The 20,233-nt window shown below is 44.4% G+C and overlaps 1 protein-coding gene across 1 annotated transcript in view; it reads right to left on the reverse strand.

Annotated features, from left to right (window-relative positions):
* The window catches only part of LOC147610503 (uncharacterized), a 34,695-nt gene extending 19,679 nt beyond the window's left edge, over positions 1 to 15,016 (reverse strand). The window contains exons 1-2 of the mRNA XM_086786380.1: positions 14,846 to 15,016; positions 13,839 to 14,024 (exon numbers count right to left, since the gene is read on the reverse strand). Coding sequence (XP_086642506.1) covers positions 13,839 to 14,024; positions 14,846 to 14,915 — 256 coding nt within the window. The 5' untranslated portion in view covers positions 14,916 to 15,016. The remainder of the gene's footprint in view (positions 1 to 13,838; positions 14,025 to 14,845) is intronic.
* Positions 15,017 to 20,233: the final 5,217 nt, after the last annotated feature.

Below are 20,233 nucleotides of genomic sequence, written 5' to 3' on the forward strand. Positions count from 1 at the left end.
CTTACAGGCACGCTATATGAAGATATATCTCAAGATATCTTAAGGATATGGTGACGAGATATTTCTTTTGGCTTCATGACCAACCTGGCAAAGAAAAGCTAAGTATACTTTGAGTTTGCAAAGTTAGAGCTTTTGCTATATGAAGTGTTTTTGATGTTCACTAACCGTGTTTTTGATGTTCACTAATCCTTGTATAGCTATGCAAGGAGAAAGGTGTTGTTGTTTGCCTTGAGATGGTTTCAGGGAAACATTGTTTATGGCTCCCTTTAATGGGATGAATTCTTTTCATGGCTCCCTTTATTGGGATGGATTATATCTATGGAGATTTCTTTCTTGGACGAGATTTATATAGATATTGGGCTTAACAAGCAATTTCTATGGACGAATCTATCCCAGTTTATAGAGAAGAAATATTTGGATCTCTCATGGCTATGATGCTTTTATGGATAAAGTCCACCTCTACTCGAAGGCGTGTGGTTAGCACGAAGTATGTGGTAAGAGTTATGGTATCCAGGTCTACGGATTCCTGGACTTTATTTCTAGGGATTTGGATCTGTCAAATCCCCACGGATCCCCTCGTGATCGATCTTGGTTCGAGACTCGATACCTGCAAACAAACGAACAAACAAACAACAAGGGGGGTGCAGGCCTGACTCACCTCCCAACCATGACAGCCGTGGGCAAGCCAGTATTTCCCTAACTCAGCTCGTCAATCAGCCTGCCTAGTTCCAAGCTTTCCCAAGCCTCGAAACTAGTCTTGCATGCGTGTAGCACACGGTAGATACACACTGTGCACATGACATACTCCACTTCCTCTAAGAGCTCACTCCTGAGCGCACTAAAAAGCCAGGGTAATCTCTCTGAAGAGTAGTCAATGTCTCCCATGTAGCATCCTCCTCAACACGATCCTTCCACTTGATCTTGTATTCCGTGATAATCGTATTACGCAATCTTCGTTCACAAAATCCAAGAATCTTTTCAGGTTCGTGCGGAACAAATGTCATGTCCTCGACATCTATAATTTCTTGAGGAGTAACTAACTGATCTGCTCCACCCAGTACTTCCTTAAGTCTACTCACATGAAATACAGGATGAACTTTCACATGAGAAGGCAAATCCAATTCATATGCAACTGAACCAATCCGTCGTGTAACACGAAATGGTCCACAGTATCTAGGGGATAATTTCGGAGATCTACCTGTCCGTAAAGTCTCGGAATCTTTCGGAACTCACAAATACACCATCGTTCCTTCAGAGAACTCTCTGGGTGAACGATGTCTATTAGAATAAAACCTGTGTCGGTCTTGAGCACTTCTAATAGATTCCTTCGCAACTTGTAACATTTCCTGCATATCTTGCAAAAAATTACCTGCTGCATCATGCTGAAGTCCTGAGAATCCTATTGTAACAGGTGATCTAGGTTGAAAACCATACATAAGCATGAAAGGACTAAACCCTGTACTCGTATGCTTAGTTACTGTTATATGCAAATTCTAACATAGGAAGATAATCCTTCCATGAACTCTGTCTTTTGGATACATATGCTCGAAGCATATCCTCCAAAATCTGATTCACTCTTTCAGTCTGGCCATCAGATTGAGGATGATCAGAGGAACTCAAATTTAAAGTTGTTTCCAACTTCTCAAAAACAAGTTTCCAAAAATTACTCGTAAACTTAGAGTCCCTATCACTGACTATGTCCTGTGGTAACCCGTACAGTCTAAACAATTGCTCGATAAACTGCCGAGCTAATTGCGTAGCTGTAATAGTCTTCCGGGTCGGTAAAAATCTAGCCATTTTTGTCAAGCGATCTACCAAAACCCAAATAGAATCGTGGCCTTGATGTGTTCTTGCCAATCCGGCAATAAAATCCATAGAAATACTTTCCCATTTATTACCTGGGATTTGCAAAGGATGCAACAACCCAGCCTGTCTAAAGCGTTCAGCTTTATTTGCCTGACAAATTTGACACTTGAGAACATAATCTTCTACATACCCTTTTATCTTCAAAAGTCTGAAGGCCATATCCAAATCGTTATTCCAAGTGATAGGCTGAATTGACTTACGTCCACGACCTTTCAATAAGTTGGTCATCGGTAGTGTGAGCTGAGAGTACTCCCATACAGATTTCCGAAGAAAAATAACAAAACCGAGAAAAGAACGAAGTTGTTTCACTGTTCGTGGTATAGGCAAGTCCAAAATCTTCTAAACTCAGTCATAGTCAATGCTCAATCCATCTCGAGTGATCTTGTGTCCCAAGTAAATGATGTCAGTCATAAAGAACTCACATTTACTTAACTTAGCATATAGTCGATTCTGTCTCAAAATAGATAAGATAATCGTGAGGTGTTTGACATGATCCTCAAGAGTACGACTATATATCAATATATCATCTAGGAACACCACCACAAATTTTCCCAACTGTTCACGAAAAAGATCGTTCATCGTTTGCTAGAAAGTGGCTGGAGCATTGGTTAACCCAAAAGGTAATACGAGAAACTCGTAATGGCCATACCTAGTCCGAAAGGCGGTTCTTTCGACATGCCTTTCATGAATACGTATCTGGTGATAGCCAGTATGTAAATCTATCTTCGTGAAATATTTCGCTCCTACTAACCGGTAAATCAGGTCATCTGATCTAGGGAGAGGATAACGGTTCTTAATGGTAAACTTGTTCAATCTCTTGTAATCTATACACATTCTCCAAGTATTGTCCTTCTTCCTCCTAAGCAACAGGTGCACCCCAAGGTGATTTACTTGGACGGATCTGGCCCATCCTCAAATAATATTCGAGTTGTTTAGCCAACTTATCTTCCTCAGCTTGGCTCATCCTATAAGGTGGAATACTGACAGGATGAGCACCAGGGATCAAGTCAATACAATGATCTACTACCCGTTCAGGTGGTAAACCCAATGGCAGTTCCTTAGGAAATACATCTTGAAACGAATCAAGTATCTTCTGTAATTCTTTGCTTGCAAACACACTTAATTCATTTACATCCATGGAAGGGATGAGAAAAGAAGAAAGTGGAATCAATACACAATGGAAAGCGGTGTACAAAGAAGAATCCATTATATTTCCAAAATCAATTGTATTTACAAGAGGTCCCTGAGAAAGATGAATACAATCACCTAAAATACTATACTTGGTGTCCCTATGCTGAAAAGAAAAAATATGACTAGACAAATCTATCTGGACGTCAAGAGTCTTAAACCACTCAATCCCTAATAACAAGTCTACATTTTCCAGATGCATAACATAGCATTCCAGAGTATCTTTGTAGTCCTGAATCTGGATTGAAAGCATCTCCACCTTGCGATCCCAAACTTGCCTTTCCGCAGGTAGGCGTACCTCATAGGTATGGTCGCTGAGTGTCGTATCGAGACTCAATTTCTGCAAAAGTTTGTAGTTAACAAAGTTATGTGAAAAGCCAGGGTCTAAAAGAATGTGAATTTTATGGCCATTCACTTCTCCATAAACTCGGAGAAGATCATGCAAACCAAATACCTTAGAATTGAGCAGACAATCAGAACAAGTACTAGGGTGAGAAAGTATAGTAATTGACGTACCTGTCAAAGACAACTGGTTAGCTGCCTTTGGCTTGGGTCCTACGTTCGTCTTGGTACCCTTTTGCTTTGGGCACTCGTTACGCATGTGTCCTTTTTCTTCGCAGATAAAACAACGTCCTTTCTTCTTGAGCTTTAAAGCCCTAAGGAGTCGTTTCTTCTTCGCTAGTGTTGAACTGGAACTCTTCGAAGGTTGGTCCGAAGACTTTCCTTCTCTCGTATTAGCCATAGATGCAGAGAACTTTCTTTTATGCTTGTTTCCCTGCTCGGTAACGGGTTTGGACTTGGAAGAGACCATTGTATCATCATAGATACGAGCTAGATGAATGGCCTCGTCCAAAGTTTTATATTTGTTATTTTTAACCTGTAATCGATACGAGTCTGGTAAACCAGCTACGAAAAACCCCAAAAGAGTAGTGGGATCCATCTTTGTAGCTTTCATCTGCAAGTCACGAAACTTCTGGAGGTAAATCTCATAAGTGAGGTGCTGCGAGATAATGGTCAAAGCTGAAAACTGGGCAACAACATCATAATCATCCTCTTTCTTGAGGAATTCTTTCTTGAAGACGTCTTCAAATTGTGCCCAAGTCGTTGGCTTAGGGTTGAGTTCCTTCCACCAAAGCAAAGCTTTGCCGGACAAGAAACCTGCTGCTAACTGTATCTTCTTTCCGTCATCATATGGATGAAACTGAAAGTGAACTTGCCACTTATGTAGCCAAGTGTCTACGATCTCCTTGGTTCGCTGCTTTTGCTCGCCCCCAAACGGTTCCAGAGTAATGTTGGGGCCTAAAGCTGAAGCCAAGGTATCCATACCCGAGAAAGTAGAGAGGGTAGTGGTCAATAGAGCGATGGAGTTCTACAAAGCTTGCATCTGGGCTGCGATTTGTGCCTGACGTTCCGTCAAAGAAGCTTCGAGGGCTACTTTGAACTCTTGGAAATCTGATTTTGACACAAAATCGTCAAAAAGATCGGCATCGGTACCTTCCGTAGCCGACAAGCCTTCGCGTTCCACAAGGGGCTCCAACTCCGATTCTTGGGTCGACATCGTGAAGAGGATACGTGGAGAGAAAATTCGATCTTTGCACAATAAAAGTGCGAGTGAACTTGAGAGCTTGAGAGCTTGAAAGCTTGAGAGATGTGTGGCAAGAAGCCCACTTAAGGAGTTTATAAAGATAGCCCCAAAAGCTAAAAATCTCCAAAAGCTAGACTTAGCTTTTGCTTTTGCTTTTGCTTTTGTGTTTTTTTTTTCTTGAATATATATATATATATATATTCTTTTTAAAAAAAATAAACACTTTGAAACCTTGGAGGAGGGGTCTTTTAAAACTTTTAAAAAAAATTTAACTCCCAAAAAAACGAAAGCTCTTTAAAAAAAACGTGCTTTCCTTGCTTTTTTTTCTTTCTTTCCTCCTGGATTAGTGCCGTCGACTGGTTGCAGGCGTCACACATGCAGTGGTCGCCATCTTTGCTGCCGGCTTGCTTTCCAGCATCTGCGCCAGCCTCACGTAGGTCTTGCCACTAGGCTGCGTGGGCTTGGGCGGCTGCCTTGCTTGGCTTGGGCCACCTGCGCTAGGCTGCATAGGCCTGGCTACGTAAGCCTAGGCGCCTGGCTGCCTGGCTACGCAGGCCTAGCCGCCTGCAAAAAAGAGCCTTAGACGCCTGCCAGCAGGGCTGCCCTCGCACCCTGAGCCGGCTGCCAGTTTTATCGCCTTCACAGACTCGACTACCAATCGCCTGCTCACCAGCATTCGACCACCAGCATGCCACAACCGCTTCTCTCTCTCTCTCTCTCTCTCTCTCTCTCTCTCTCTCTCTCTCTCTCTCTCTCGTTCAACGAAAAGCAACGTGCAACGTGCTTTTTCTCTTTCTCTCCCTGCAGTTCATGCGATTGCACAAACAACTTACCAAACACATACTGAAACTGAAAACTGCAGTATGCACAGAAAAACAGCAAGCTTTTTAACACATACCGTTCTTCGACCTCTTCTTCTCTGCCTACCAACTTGCTCGTTCACGAGGTATGCTCTGATACCACTGTCAAATCCCCACGGATCCCCTCGTGATCGATCTTGGTTCGAGACTCGATACCTGCAAACAAACGAACAAACAAACAACAAGGGGGGTGCAGGCCTGACTCACCTCCCAACCATGACAGCCGTGGGCAAGCCCACAGACTTGGCTGTCCCCACCGAGTGTAATATGCGGAAGCTTTGGAGAAGGATCGGTACTTCAAAACTCAGAAAACAGCACTCCTTTCGCGACGGAATTAACGCACAAAACTGAAAGACGATGTGCAGAAAATAGAGAGAGAAGGGGGAGATGGAGGACACAGTATTGGGTCCCAATTACCCTCTGTAGGGCCCCCACCACGGATGGTGTATTTGCTTTATTAGAATGATGTAAATCTGAAACAAATACAAAGTACTTGACCTTTTCTTGGCTGGAAAACCTGCCCTTGACCTTCAGTCCTTCACCCCTTAGCTTTAGCAAACCCTTGGCTGTCCTGGCCCTTGAATGCTTGAGGCTCTTGGTGAATTATGAGATAAATGATGGGATTATGGGCTGGGGTATTTATACCCCTCCCTTCATGCAGTCGGCTGGTTTCAGGAAGCACCCACGACTGAGTTTCATCATTAAATTGTGTTCACACTTTAATAAAGTGTTTTCACACTTGTTTAGCCCCTGTCCAGCCTGCGCATGACTCTGGGCAGCACCCTGGCTGCTGGACATGCTGCGCAGAGGTGTGGGACTGCCCCCCACACCTGGCCGCCTGCTGTTCTAGGGTTCTACACTCTGTCGGGTGCCTGTCCAGAGGCTCTGGAGCTGGCCGACTGCCCCTCCAGCCCTTGCCTTGGCTGGTGGGCAATATCTTGGGCCCTCCTGGCCCCTTGGGGGTGGTTCTATACCTCCCCCATGCCCATGCTAAGTATGCCAATGCAAAACCTTGCCCTGGGGTAGCCCTATGGGCTGGCCCCATCTCTACATGCAAACTACATGCCTACAGAGGCTTGGCATCCAGTTGCAAACCAGATACTCAGCACATCTGACATCATTCCAGAGGGAGACTCACAGCGCGGACTGGCACTGCTTCATGTGCAGGACAATGCACACCTGACCTTGGACTCATGTGCAGGACAATGCACACCTGACCTCGGACGACTGAGATGGATCCCTGGCTGACTCGTCCCGGACTGGGCTCACATGGGACCAGTTCACCATCCCAGGTCCTGCACCTTCTGTACAGAATGTCTACGTGGCATCCAAGTGCGGGATGCACGTGACATCCCCTTCTGCTTAACTTGACGGAAGCTGCATAGCCTCCAAATAATCCGTCAATAAAGCCGGATAATCTTCGAAAAATTCTTTGTCGAGCCATACCGCTTCATGAGTTCCTCGGTCTTGAAACTTCGTGAGGAACTGTCGTAGTCTTCGGCCTGAGCCATGCTTGAAACGGTACAGAAGGATCTGTTCTGGAACCATTACCTCTGCTTCATCAATGATGTCTGGTTCCGCTTCGTCTTTGACCTCTGAAGGGGGTGGACCTGCATATGGCTTTAACCAACTGACATGAAATACATCGTGCATAGTCCAACTCGGAGGTAGCTGTAACTGCATAGACACCTCATTAATCTTTTTCCGGATGGGGAATGGTCCGAAGCTCCTGAAAGACAACTTTGGGCATCGCTTGCCCACCTGCTTCAATCTTTGCTTCATAATCCGAAGATATACCCAATCTCCTTCCGAAAACTTCATGTCCCTTCGGTCTTTATTGGCCTGTCGAGTGTAGGCCTCTTGCGCTTTAGCCAATCTGTCTTTAACGGACTCTAGGATCTCCTGGTAAGACTCCGTCACTCTGTTCGCCTCCGGTACTGAAGACGACGTCCTGGTTAACAACGATTGGAAAGGCCTTCCAAACGCTGCCTCATATGGAGTCCTGCCAATAGCTGAAGAAAAAGAGTCATTCAAAACAACTTGAACTAAAGACAAAAACGATTCCCACTTACCTTGCTGATCGTGGACATAACACTTCAGCACATCAAAGGCCAACTGGTTGTATATCTCTGTCTGGCCATCTGTCTGTGGGTGGAATGCACTGGAAAAATTCAACTTAGTACCAAAATTATCAAACAATGCCCTCCAAAAATGACCGGTAAACTTGGCATCTCGGTCTGACACTATGGTCCTAGGAATTCCACCAATCGGGTACCAATGCCGAATGAACAGCTGGGCAACATCCTCGGCGGTCACATTGGCCCTGCAAGGAATAAGCATAACAAATTTGCTGAACCTGTCAACAATAGTCAAACACTGTGTATTACGCTTACTCGGACTGGGAGGCAGATTTGTGACAAAGTCCATCGAAATGTCTTGGAAAGGACCCTCAGGAATTGGCAAAGGCTGTAACAACCCTATCTTCTTTCCACGAGGAGCTTTCACCTTTTGACAAATGTCACAGCGTTGTACATAGGTAAACACATCACGCCTCATCTTTGGCCAATAGTATTGCCGTTCTAATTTCTCCAGAGTCGAATTCATCCCCCTATGACCACCTGTAATGGTGTCATGGGCATCATGGAGAAGCGCTGCCCGGAATGATTTCATGACACACAGTCGGCCTTTGTAGTAAAGCCAACCATCGCGTATCAAAAAATGGCATGGTCCTGTGGCATCCAATGCCTGTTCCCACTGAGTACCGAATTCCTCGGAATCCGCGTACGTGTGCTTCATGTCTTCTAGTCCAGTACCAACAAGGTCCAGTCTAGTGGTCTGAATTGCAGATACTTGTCCCTTCCTGCTCAAAGCATCGGCCACTGGATTGGCCTTTCCTGGAAGGTACCCAATCATGCCACCAAACTGCGATCACTCCACTGTGCACTTGGCATCGTCTGAATCCAGCGCAATGCCTGATGGTCAGTGCGAACCTCGAAGTCACGGCCATACAGGAAATGTTTCCAATGTTTCAAGGCCTGTATAACTGCTAGGAGTTCACGATCGTAGACTGAGTAGTTCTTTTCGGCGGGTAGTAACTTACGAGACATGTAAGCTACTGGATGACCATTCTGTTGCAATACACCTCCAATTGCGATGTTACTCGCATCGGTGATCACCTGAAATGGTTCGTCCCACGAGGCAAGGGCTAAACAAGGCGCTTCTGACAAAGCCACCTTGAGGTTCTGGAATGCCTCCAACGCTCGTGGAGTCATTCGAATCTTTTGCCTCCTTGTTTTCACTCCCTTTAGCAGATCGGTGAGGTCTGCCGAGAGATCAGAAAACTTGTCAATGTGGGTGGAATATGCCTGGCATATACCCACAAATGATCTAATGTCATAAGCAGTCTGAGGTACTTCCCAGTTAACAATCTCGGCCACTTTAGCCGGATCAAGTCGAATGCCTTCGGCACTGATTATATATCCCAAGTAATGTACCTGGAACAGATAAAATTCTGACTTCTTTTCATTGATATAGAGCTCGTTGCTTTCCAGCAACTTAAGGACTTTCTCCACATCAATGTCATGCTGCTCAACTGTAGCTGAAAATATGAGTATGTCGTCCAGAAATATGAACACACACACTCCAATCAACTCCCGGAAAATACGCATCATCATGCGGTTAAATGTAGCTGGGGCGTTCGTCAAACCAAATGGCATGACCACAAATTCATAGTGGGCCCGTTCTGTACGGAAAGCTGTCTTGGGGATGTCCCCCTCAACAATCCGAACCTGGTGGTACCCACTCTTTAAATCCAATTTAGAGAACACCTTAGCTCCATTCAGCCTCTCGAGAATATAGTCAATTCGAGGCATCGGGAATCTGCTCTTGATAGTCAGCTTGTTGAGTGCACGATAATCGACACACAACCGAGAAGACCCATCTTTCTTCTTGACAAATAAGATCGGTGCTGCAAATGGCGACACGCTGGGGCGGATGAAGCCAGCTTGCAACAATTCTTGGAGTTGGCGGTCCAACTCCAATTCCATTGCCTTAGAAAGGCGATACGGAAACTTGCTCGGGGGTTCCGAGCCTGGGAGGAGGTCAATCTTGTGATCCTCCGGTCTGGACGGGGGAAGCTGGGGAGGGAGACTGTCCCGAAGAAAAATCTTCTGGAACTTTTCATGGAGAACCGAGTACTTCTCGGAAGCACTGGCCACCGTCTGGGCTGTCTGGATGTAAATCATCGCACACTGTGCGCCTTTCCTGACTGCTCGCTTAGCCTGCAAGTGGCTTATGAGCGGAAAGTTTGGAATACCTGGCTCACACTTAATGGTCACAGGAGTGTTTGACACATTCCGATCGATCTGGAACGTGTGCTTGTCCCACTTGACATCTGGGAGAAACTTGTGAAACCACTGGATACCCAAAATTATGTCTGCTCCTACAAGAGGGGCACCATAAAGTCACGCACAAACTCTATGCCCTGAATCACTAATTTAGCACCTAGAGCTTCATACTTGACGCTCGTTGTCATACCTGTGCTAAAACCCTCCACTTGTTTGTCCACCGGAGTGAGCTTGAAACGGGCACGCCTAGCGGCCTCTTCCGTGATCACATCCTCCGTACTGCCGCTGTCAAACAAGACAACGACTCTCTGGCCACCTATGTAGCCAAAGGACTTGAGCAATTCGTTGCGCTCATACTCCTGGTCATGGGCGCCCTTCTGCTTATCTTCGAGCTCCCGGCTAATAATTGCTCCAACTGAAGCACCGGGGGTTGAAGAACTAGGGGTAGCCGCTGGGGTCTGTGTGGGAGCTGTGCTCACCACGGAAGCTGTGGAGGCGGCGGCGGGCTTTGGAGGCTTCTTCGGACAATCCCGAGAAGTATGTCCTTTTGTGTGACAAAAGTAACATCCACCCTCCTTCCTGTACTGAGCAAGCTCCTCCGCACTCAACTTGCCACCTGTCTTGCCTGCCTCCGCTTTCTGGTCTGGAGTAAGCTTAGACGCATTGTTCGAGTTCTTGGAGCCAGAGGCTCCCGGGCTCTGTCCTGGGGAAGACCCCGTCTGGTTCTGGCTTTTGCCCCCCGAGGTGTTAGCCTTGGGAGAAGCCGGCTGGGAAGTCTTGGGCTTGCCACCATTGTGTTTCATTTCTGCACTCTGCGCAAGCGAGAGTGCGTCCTCAAAGGTGGCTGGTCTAAACATACGCACCTCCCATTGGATGTGCGTGTCCAGGCCATACAAAAACTGCCCTTTCTTGTCCGCATCAGATAAGCCTAATTGTAGACACAAGGTCGAAATTCTATTGGCAAACTGAAGGACTGGTTGCGCATTCTGACGCGCACCCTTGAACTCGTCTTCGAGTCGCTCAAGGTAGTGGGGCGGTAAAAACCGCTGCTTAAGGTCACGGACGAACTCGTCCCACCCATAAGCTGCCATACCTGATCTGGTGTGGGCATGAGCCCACTGAGTCCACCAAGGAATGGCCTCACCTTCCAAATACCAACTGGCTAAGATCACTTTGTCAATATCTGATTTCCTAACTGCGGCAAAGTAAGCTTCAAATTGATGTAACCATGAATACAGAGTAGTGGGATCGAGTTTACCATTATACTTACTGAAGTTCATTTTCTCGGGAAAATGATTCGAGGGCGCCGCCGGTGTCAATCTGGCGTCCAAAGCTCGGAGGTAACGCTCGTGTTCCACTCGTCGCATGGCTTCGTCTTCTCGTTGTCGAATCTCCAATGCCCGTATCTGCATCTCAAGCAAGGAGCTTGACTGCGGCTGTGACCCCTCGAGAGGGTCCCTGTGACGAGGATCTGGTATCTGGGGTACGGAAGGAGAGGGAGGAGGAGATGGAAAACGCGACGCTGGAGAGCGAGAACGCTCCTCCAGAGCCAAAATCCGCGCCTTCTGCTCGTCCAACTTGGTTGTCTGGTCTGCGATTGCTCGCATCATCTGCTGGAACATGTCTTGTACACTCAAGCCGGGTGCCCTAGCTGGGCTGCCTGGTGCACTCTGGTCCCATGGTTCTGGTTCTCTCTCGTCGCCAAAGCTCGCCATAGCGGGAATATGCAGTTCCTTTCCGGAACGCAATCTGACCATCCACTATCTGTGTGGGAGACTTCCGAAGAAGGCTTCCGGAGGCTAAAAACCAACCGTCCTTCGAGGGACGGGAGTCACTCCGAAAGGGGTAGTCCACCGGCGTCTAAAAACCAACCACACGAGCGAAAAAAATTTCTGGTTTTCTTTGCTGAATCTTCGTCCTTGAAGTAGGCTCTGATACCACTGTAATATGCGGAAGCTTCGGAGAAGGATCGGTACTTCAAAACTCAGAAAACAGCACTCCTTTCGCGACGGAATTAACGCACAAAACTGAAAGACGATGTGCAGAAAATAGAGAGAGAAGGGGGAGATGGAGAAGGACACAGTATTGGGTCCCAATTACCCTCTGTAGGGCCCCCACCACGGATGGTGTATTTGCTTTATTAGAATGATGTAAATCTGAAACAAATACAAAGTACTTGACCTTTTCTTGGCTGGAAAACCTGCCCTTGACCTTCAGTCCTTCACCCCTTAGCTTTAGCAAACCCTTGGCTGTCATGGCCCTTGAATGCTTGAGGCTCTTGGTGAATTATGAGATAAATGATGGGATTATGGGCTGGGGTATTTATACCCCTCCCTTCATGCAGTCGGCTGGTTTCAGGAAGCACCCACGACTGAGTTTCATCATTAAATTGTGTTCACACTTTAATAAAGTGTTTTCACACTTGTTTAGCCCCTGTCCAGCCTGCGCATGACTCTGGGCAGCACCCTGGCTGCTGGACATGCTGCGCAGAGGTGTGGGACTGCCCCCCACACCTGGCCGCCTGCTGTTCTAGGGTTCTACACTCTGTCGGGTGCCTGTCCAGAGGCTCTGGAGCTGGCCGACTGCCCCTCCAGCCCTTGCCTTGGCTGGTGGGCAATATCTTGGGCCCTCCTGGCCCCTTGGGGGTGGTTCTATACCTCCCCCATGCCCATGCTAAGTATGCCAATGCAAAACCTTGCCCTGGGGTAGCCCTATGGGCTGGCCCCATCTCTACATGCAAACTACATGCCTACAGAGGCTTGGCATCCAGTTGCAAACCAGATACTCAGCACATCTGACATCATTCCAGAGGGAGACTCACAGCGCGGACTGGCACTGCTTCATGTGCAGGACAATGCACACCTGACCTTGGACTCATGTGCAGGACAATGCACACCTGACCTCGGACGACTGAGATGGATCCCTGGCTGACTCGTCCCGGACTGGGCTCACATGGGACCAGTTCACCATCCCAGGTCCTGCACCTTCTGTACAGAATGTCTACGTGGCATCCAAGTGCGGGATGCACGTGACACCGAGCCACGAGCTGAGCTAACTAGGATGACGTACCGACCAATCTCCTCCTCGCGACGTCCCATACCGCCACGAAGCTGCCCTCGCGGGCCTCGAGACTGCTATCGGCCTCGGCTGTATGTTAAGGCTATTGGCAGCCATGCCACCAATAGCAGCAGCAGCCGGGTCATCCAAATCCATGTACAAAAGCAAAGAAAACCCGTTCTCTCAAACCCTAATTCAGCACCTGAAAACCCTAATTCAGCACCTTGAATAGTTGCTTGAACCCTTGTTGCACCCTTGAGAAAACCTGCAAACCTGAATTTTTTTATTTTTATTTTTTTTATCTTCTTCCACTACTGCCTGAAACCCTAGAGCCGGAAACCCTTGCTGAGTTCGGAATCGCTGTACAGAAAGCTTAGAAGAGTCCCTGGTTGTCACCACGCGTTGCTGAAGGGTACCACGAAAGAGCTCGAGATCCGGCGTGGAGCACCGTGGCTGAGGCAAAAGACGAGCCGCCTGGAGGCTATGTGCAAGGAAGAAGCAGTAGAGCACCAACCAGGAGGGCGGAGGCGGTGGGGCAATGGCAGAACTGGGCGCCTCGGCAGGCGGTAGGCCTCTGTAGTGGTGCCGCCTAGACAGTCGAGCGGAGATGGCTGAGCAGCGCGGCGGCGGCAATGGTGGTTCTGCAAAGACTTTTCTCTCTCTCTCTCTCTCTCTCTCTCTCTCTCTCTCTCTCTCACACACACACACACACACACGCCTATTTCCTTTGGCATTTTCTATGTTGCCAGGTTTAAGTTTATTATCTTACACATGGAACATATGTAGACCCATTGGGTCTTTAGTAATGTTAATATCTTTCTTTCCTTCTCTTCTCTCTCTTCTCTCTCTCTCTCTCTCTCTCTCTCTCACACACACACACACAAAATCTAGTTGCAATCTCATGGTGAACACATAAGGTGAAGCTGCAGTCCTTACCAACAACTACCGCATTCAAGACAAGAAGGGTAGTGAGGACCGTGCGAAAGCGATACCAAAGAGGCTGCTTCACTCCTGTGGGAGGTGGGGTGCCTGGAGCCGTAGAGACACTCCTAGCACCTCCTGCACTGTCTCCCGCAGGTTTTGAGAAAGAAGAAGCGGCAGGATCGGTGGATTGCGATACACCTACAGACATGAAAAATCTCATTAAAACACAGAGCAAAGATGTTCATCAAACAGCAGCACAAGCACACATTTCGGACATCTTGACCTTGCCTTATGAACGTAATTAACATGCCAAGGACTGCAGACATGAAAATCCCTTGAAATACACATCAAAGATGCCCATCAAAAATAAATTACCAAACTGGCATGTCAAAGCCTACAGACAGAAAAATAACATGCAAAAACAATGTAAAACAATCCATCAAAACATAGAGTGCACCATGGTCATTTTGACCTAGTCTGATGTACTAGTTTAGCATGCCAAAGCCTACAGACATGAACACTTCTGTGCACACATTTCCATTATAAGCATAGTAAACTGTGGTCATCTTGACATAGCTTGATGAACTGAATTAAAGCCTACAGACATGAAAACTCCCATAAAACCACAGAGCAAAGATATCCTTCAGACAGCAGAGCATGCTACGGTGGTGCATTGTGGTCATCTTGACCTAGACTGATGAACTTATATCAACACGTCAAATCCTACAGATATATCAAATCCCATATAAACAAAGAGTAACATCTGTTCATCAAAATTACAAATAAACACTGCTCTCATCCTGACAAGCTGATTTGGCAAGCACTTGACATGGTTGCTTTCCTGCGATATTTGAGAGCTTCTTTCTGACGATCTATGCATCTCTCTCTCTCTCTCTCTCTCTCTCACACACACACACAGTTTCTCTTACCAGGAGCTCCTTTCTGACAATCTAGGCATCTCTCTCTCTCTCTCTCTCTCTCTCTCTCTCACACACACACACACACAGAGTTTCTCTTACCAGTAGGAGATCGCTGGCTCTTCTTGGGCTTGTGCAGGAGGACCTTGGACTGCTTCTTTCGCTCGCTCATTGCTTCTGAGAAGCAAGGTCTCCACACGATTAAGCAGTTTTTAGGGGGCTTTTCATAGCGGTTCTTTATTAGCAGGGGGTAGGACGAATTTGTTTAGTTCCTTTTATTTTTTTTAAGAAAAAAGCTGATTATATTAGGAAATTAGGAGAAGTTACATTAAATAGAGAGCATCCACTAGCCACGTGTCCTTAGAGAGAGTGATCTCTCTTATCCTCATAAGTTCGTGAATCTCCGAGTCTATTCTGTCATCTTGCCCGTGCTCGACTTTCTTGAGCTTCTTGACAATTTTGGCTTCTAGGTCCTTCATCCTCCTTTGTATGTACCTTTTACCAGCATGAATAAGATGCACTTTCAACCATAAATGCTAGGTCCTTCATCCTCCCTTGTATGTACCTTTTACCAGCATGAATAAGATGCACTTTCAACCATAAATGCTAAGTAGGATTGCTGTTGAAGATGAAATCTAATCTGTGTAACCATAATAACCAAAGCATTTCAGTCCTCAACACCATCCACATATCCATAGAACAACCAATGTTTTCACCCAGCATCATGTTTTTCCACCTAAGTGACTATCCATTCCAAGCATAAATGCAAGCAGCCACCACATATCCATAGAACAACCAATGTTTTCACCCAGCATCATGTTTTTTCCACCTAAGTGACTGTCCATTCCAAGCATAAATGCAAGCAGCCACCACAGAATCAAAGCATTTTTTAGCTTGAGGGTAGAGGAAGATATGCAAGTCATCCTCAAATTCCTGGCATCTGTGACATTTCCCATCTCCAATGTTCAGCCTAGCTGCCTTCTACTGTGTCCAGATGGCCCTGTGCATTAGGAGCCAAGCAAGGTAAGCCTTCTTGGGTTCTATGGATTTGGACCAAAGCTTTTCAAAGAGTGTGTGCCAATACGCTCTATCCCATAGCACCCCCCATATCTCATTGAGTTTACAGTGTATAGGGGGACTGTGTTCTTGATAGGAATGGGTAAAAGCAGAGGCTGTGAGGGCCATTGAAGGGCTTTTGGGTGAGGCATATCTCTGATTATGATAGAAGCCAATGATCATTGGGGCACCAAAGGCTAATCCTCTCTCCTATTAGTTCAAGCTATGCATTTGAGGCATTGAAAACCCTTATTAATTCAAACCTAGACATCCATGAGTTGCCTATAGCATCCCATAGGTCCCACCAATTGCAGATTCCTCTCTTATGCATCCTCAGTGCCATTTCAGCCTTGGAGGAAGCCATTGGAGGAAAAGGGAGCATGGGCCACCAAATAGAATCCCTACCATGAAGGCCCCACGTGTGATTGGGTTTGACTGAAAGGGTTAGGTCACCCTTCAGGGCATTCCAGGCTAACCGTAGAGATTTAACTAGTGGGCTGCCAACAAGTTTAATTTGATACTTGCTCACCATAATAGTGAGGGGCAAGAGGTGTTTCCATTTAAGGTGGTCTTTGAGGGTGAATTGGTTAGTGTTTCTATTGATTAGATAGGCCCACATTTTTGTAGGATGGAGGAAGCTTCTCAAAATCCAATTGGTAGCATGTCTGTCAGCAAGATTGCCTTCATTTCTTGAAGCCTCCTACGATGACAGTACCGCATTGCTCTACTTAAACTTCCTTCATTCTCCATGCACCATCCATTGCACTACTATGACTCACTCATGAACAAAGTTGACACCATGACATGCACACTTCCTCTCGTGATCTACCCCAACTAGCTCCTCTATGTCAAAAGTGTTACAAGAGAACATACATGTCATGTACAACACAATTCAAGCTTCCTATGTAGAACTAATCCCTTACCTACTCCCCTTCCTAGCATGCCAGTTCCTCAGCAGGATCGCCAAAAATGTTGTTGTCTGGTCAAGACTTGACACTTTAATGGTTCCGGACCACCTAGTCGGCTCCTAAAGAACAACGACTATCTCTATTGTGCCCAATGCGATGAGCCAACGCCCACAAGAAATACCGCGATACATCAAGCTCAATGTCCTTAAGACCGACATCAATAGGTGCCCTAGGTTGATACCCATACATAAGCATGAACGAACTAAAACCAATAGCCGTATATTTAGAACTGTTATAGGCAAATTCTATCATTCGAAGATACTTTTCCCAATTTGATGCTTTTCTAGAGACATATGCACGAAGCATATCCTCTACAATCTGATTTATACGCTCTGATGATCATAGGAATTCATACTCAAAGTATGTAAACCATTCGAAATAAAGTAGGAAAACATGGCATTATAACAGCAAGAACCAGGTATCCATCGGCGGCCTGATGTACCCACATCTGCTCATGGAACTATCGGCGTCTTGAGTTACCCATATTAACATAGAGAGTCATCAACGTCTCGATGAGTCACATATGAACCATCAGGTTGACTATATAAATCACCTAAAGTACGGAACTAGAGAAAGAAATGCCAACAAAGGAAAAATCTAAATTTCCTTAATCCGAACATAATAAGATAAACTCGTTGAACTTTAAAGAAAGAGATTTCAACAAGTGAAAACGCCGACAAGATTACACTCATCAATACATGCAGGCTATAGATAAAAGAAGTTTATCTAGAGAATGCCCACACAACAACTTTAAATGGATTCTTAAAATGAGATTGTCTTTGAATGTTAAGGTCAACATGCTAAGTGATGTTAGCAAAGCAACAATCTTGAGCCCAAATTATCCCATAAGATAATATATCGCTAGCATCCCATACCACCATGATACCACCCGTACATACCTTACCAATTTGAAACTCCCTAGTATGCCGTCTAGGAAATATGAATAAAATCCTATATAAAAGGAATAAGATGGCCTTATCCCAGACTTTCACATATTAAAATCTGTCTCTATATACCTGAGACTACATCAAGGAATAACTCTTTCCGAGTACATCATTAGAAAGGAATTTTGAATTATTGACGCCTTTCTAATGATAACTACCCAATAAACACACTAAAGCTAGAGTAGAAAAATAACTCACCTAGATACATAAGCAACTAGGTATCCAAGTTGGAATATGTACAAAAGTACAAGCAATATACTCTAAAATTAAGTGCAAAAAACGAAGGCAAATGCTACCTTCAAGTACATGATATTATCCAAAAGATCAAAAGATCCTTATAAAACCATGGATAAAAGCATAGAAGCTCCTCAAATCCATGAAAACCATAGTTGATCATAAAAATAAATGCATACCATCTAATAGTCATCATTAATCACGCTAAAAGAAGTATTAAAATTGGTGGCCAACTCATCAATCCGGAGTATATGAACGTGGTGTTATTCAAGCAAAACTCCAAAGTAAGCAAGTGAAACACATGTGTATAGCACTCATTAAAAAACCCCTAGACACAAGTGATCTAGGTAGAACCTGATGAGTCCAAATAAAACTTGGAAAACATCTAGTAAAATCCACCAAAATAAACCGATCAACCGACCCATGATAGAATTTGTCTTAGGCTTAGAAAATTAAGCATAGACCATACTTAAACAAGTGTAAAATAAATTATCATGAAAAAGTGTCAAAGGTGAGACACACCTTGAACGCAGATTCTAGACATCAAAAGTATGGAACATGTCCAAAAAGAATGGCTAAAGAATGGTAAAAAATCCAAACAGAAATATCTACTAATACAAGGTATAATCGTATTAATAATATGCGAATAACTCGCATCTATCTAATGTTAGCACGTGAAAACGTACTTCAACATTAAATAACCCTCGAAAATATTAAATTCTCGAGAAAAAAAATTATCATGATTTTTTCTAAATTTTTTCTAATTTTATAGAGCCTCAAAATACAATAATTTTGAATTCCACCAAACCTATCTTATGGCATTCCAAACCTATATTTTTCCAAAAAAATTTCAGCAAATAATTTTACCAAAATACCATTGATATTTTAAAAAGTATCAGTTTTTAAGATTTCTAAAAATAATTTCTAGAAAATTCCTAATTTCTCCTGAGAATCCCATCATTCACCACGAAATTTTTAATTCCACGCGACAATTCTCAAATCCAATAAAAATTTATAATTTTTATGGATTTTATAAATTTTTGGGTCAAAAAATATATTTTTAAAGGAATTTGAATGGTCATGGACTCCCGATGGGACACACCACATGCCAAACACCAACCCCACATTTTTCAAAAATTTAAAATAACCTTTGTCTAATTTTTTACTAATTTTTAGGATTTTTTAAAAAATTTTAATTAACCCCGAATGCATTAGAATATGAACGGTCAAAAAATTTCAGAATTCTAATGGTTTTCCCGGGATACGGAAAGCCAACAATTTCGAGAAAATGAAAAGACAAAAAAAAAATCGGAATGTGAAAGATCAAAAGTTTTTGGAATCCGAAAGGTCAAAAGATTTTCCAGAATTCGAAAAGCCAAAAGGTTTCATGGGAATGTGAAAAGCCAAAGGGTTTCAAGAAAATAATTTCAGAAATTTTTAGAGATATTTTTTTTCTCAAAATTCATATTTTCTATTTTTTTTCCTGCCTTTTTTCCAAGCTTTTTGAAAAGTTTTCAAAAGCTTTTTTTAATTAAAAAAACTCATTTTTTAAAAATATTAAAAAGCTTTAATAAAGCCTTTTTCAGCTTAAGCTTTAAGCTTATAAAAAAACGAATTTTTTGGGGGGGTGGCGATTTTCGCCCAGCGCACAGCAGCGCCCCCCTCCCTGGTGCTACGATGTGAGAGAGATGGAGAGGGAGGAGCCCTCTCCTCTCTCCTCTGTCCTCTCTTTCACTCATCACCTTCTCCAATCTTCTCCACTCACTCTTTCTCTGTTAAAACAGAGAGGTTAACATTTGATTAATCATAATTAAAAGATAACAATGATTAAAAGTTAATCAATTATAAAAGAAAAAATAACATTAAACTCACGGAATTCCCCCGCAACGTCGATTCGTCCATTGAATAGAAGAAACACACATTCCAACCGCCATCAACGATCCACATGCAAAATCATCAAAACAAATCAACAAAATCATATTTTTATTTAGTAAATATTAAAATTTACTTTTAAAATGTTAAAAATTGCAATAAGAAAGAAAAAATAGCTTTAATTAACTAGAGATTGCTCTGATACCACTGTTAAAACCCTAAGATCTCTCTAGATAATTGTTATGCATAAACATGCATAAATCAGGCATAAACTCATTCACCCGACCACCCCCGAGCCCAAGGAATGCACACATGAATTATAATGAAGTACATCATACCTTTACCTTGATGTCCCATACCATCAAGAGAGGTATAACTCCAATCCAGTAGCATGTAGCTATAGTGTGAAATGGTAG

The sequence above is a fragment of the Cibotium barometz genome, chromosome 49 (assembly GCF_041138505.1).
Source record: "Cibotium barometz isolate CiBa-2024 chromosome 49, ASM4113850v1, whole genome shotgun sequence".
NCBI lineage: Eukaryota > Viridiplantae > Streptophyta > Polypodiopsida > Cyatheales > Cibotiaceae > Cibotium > Cibotium barometz.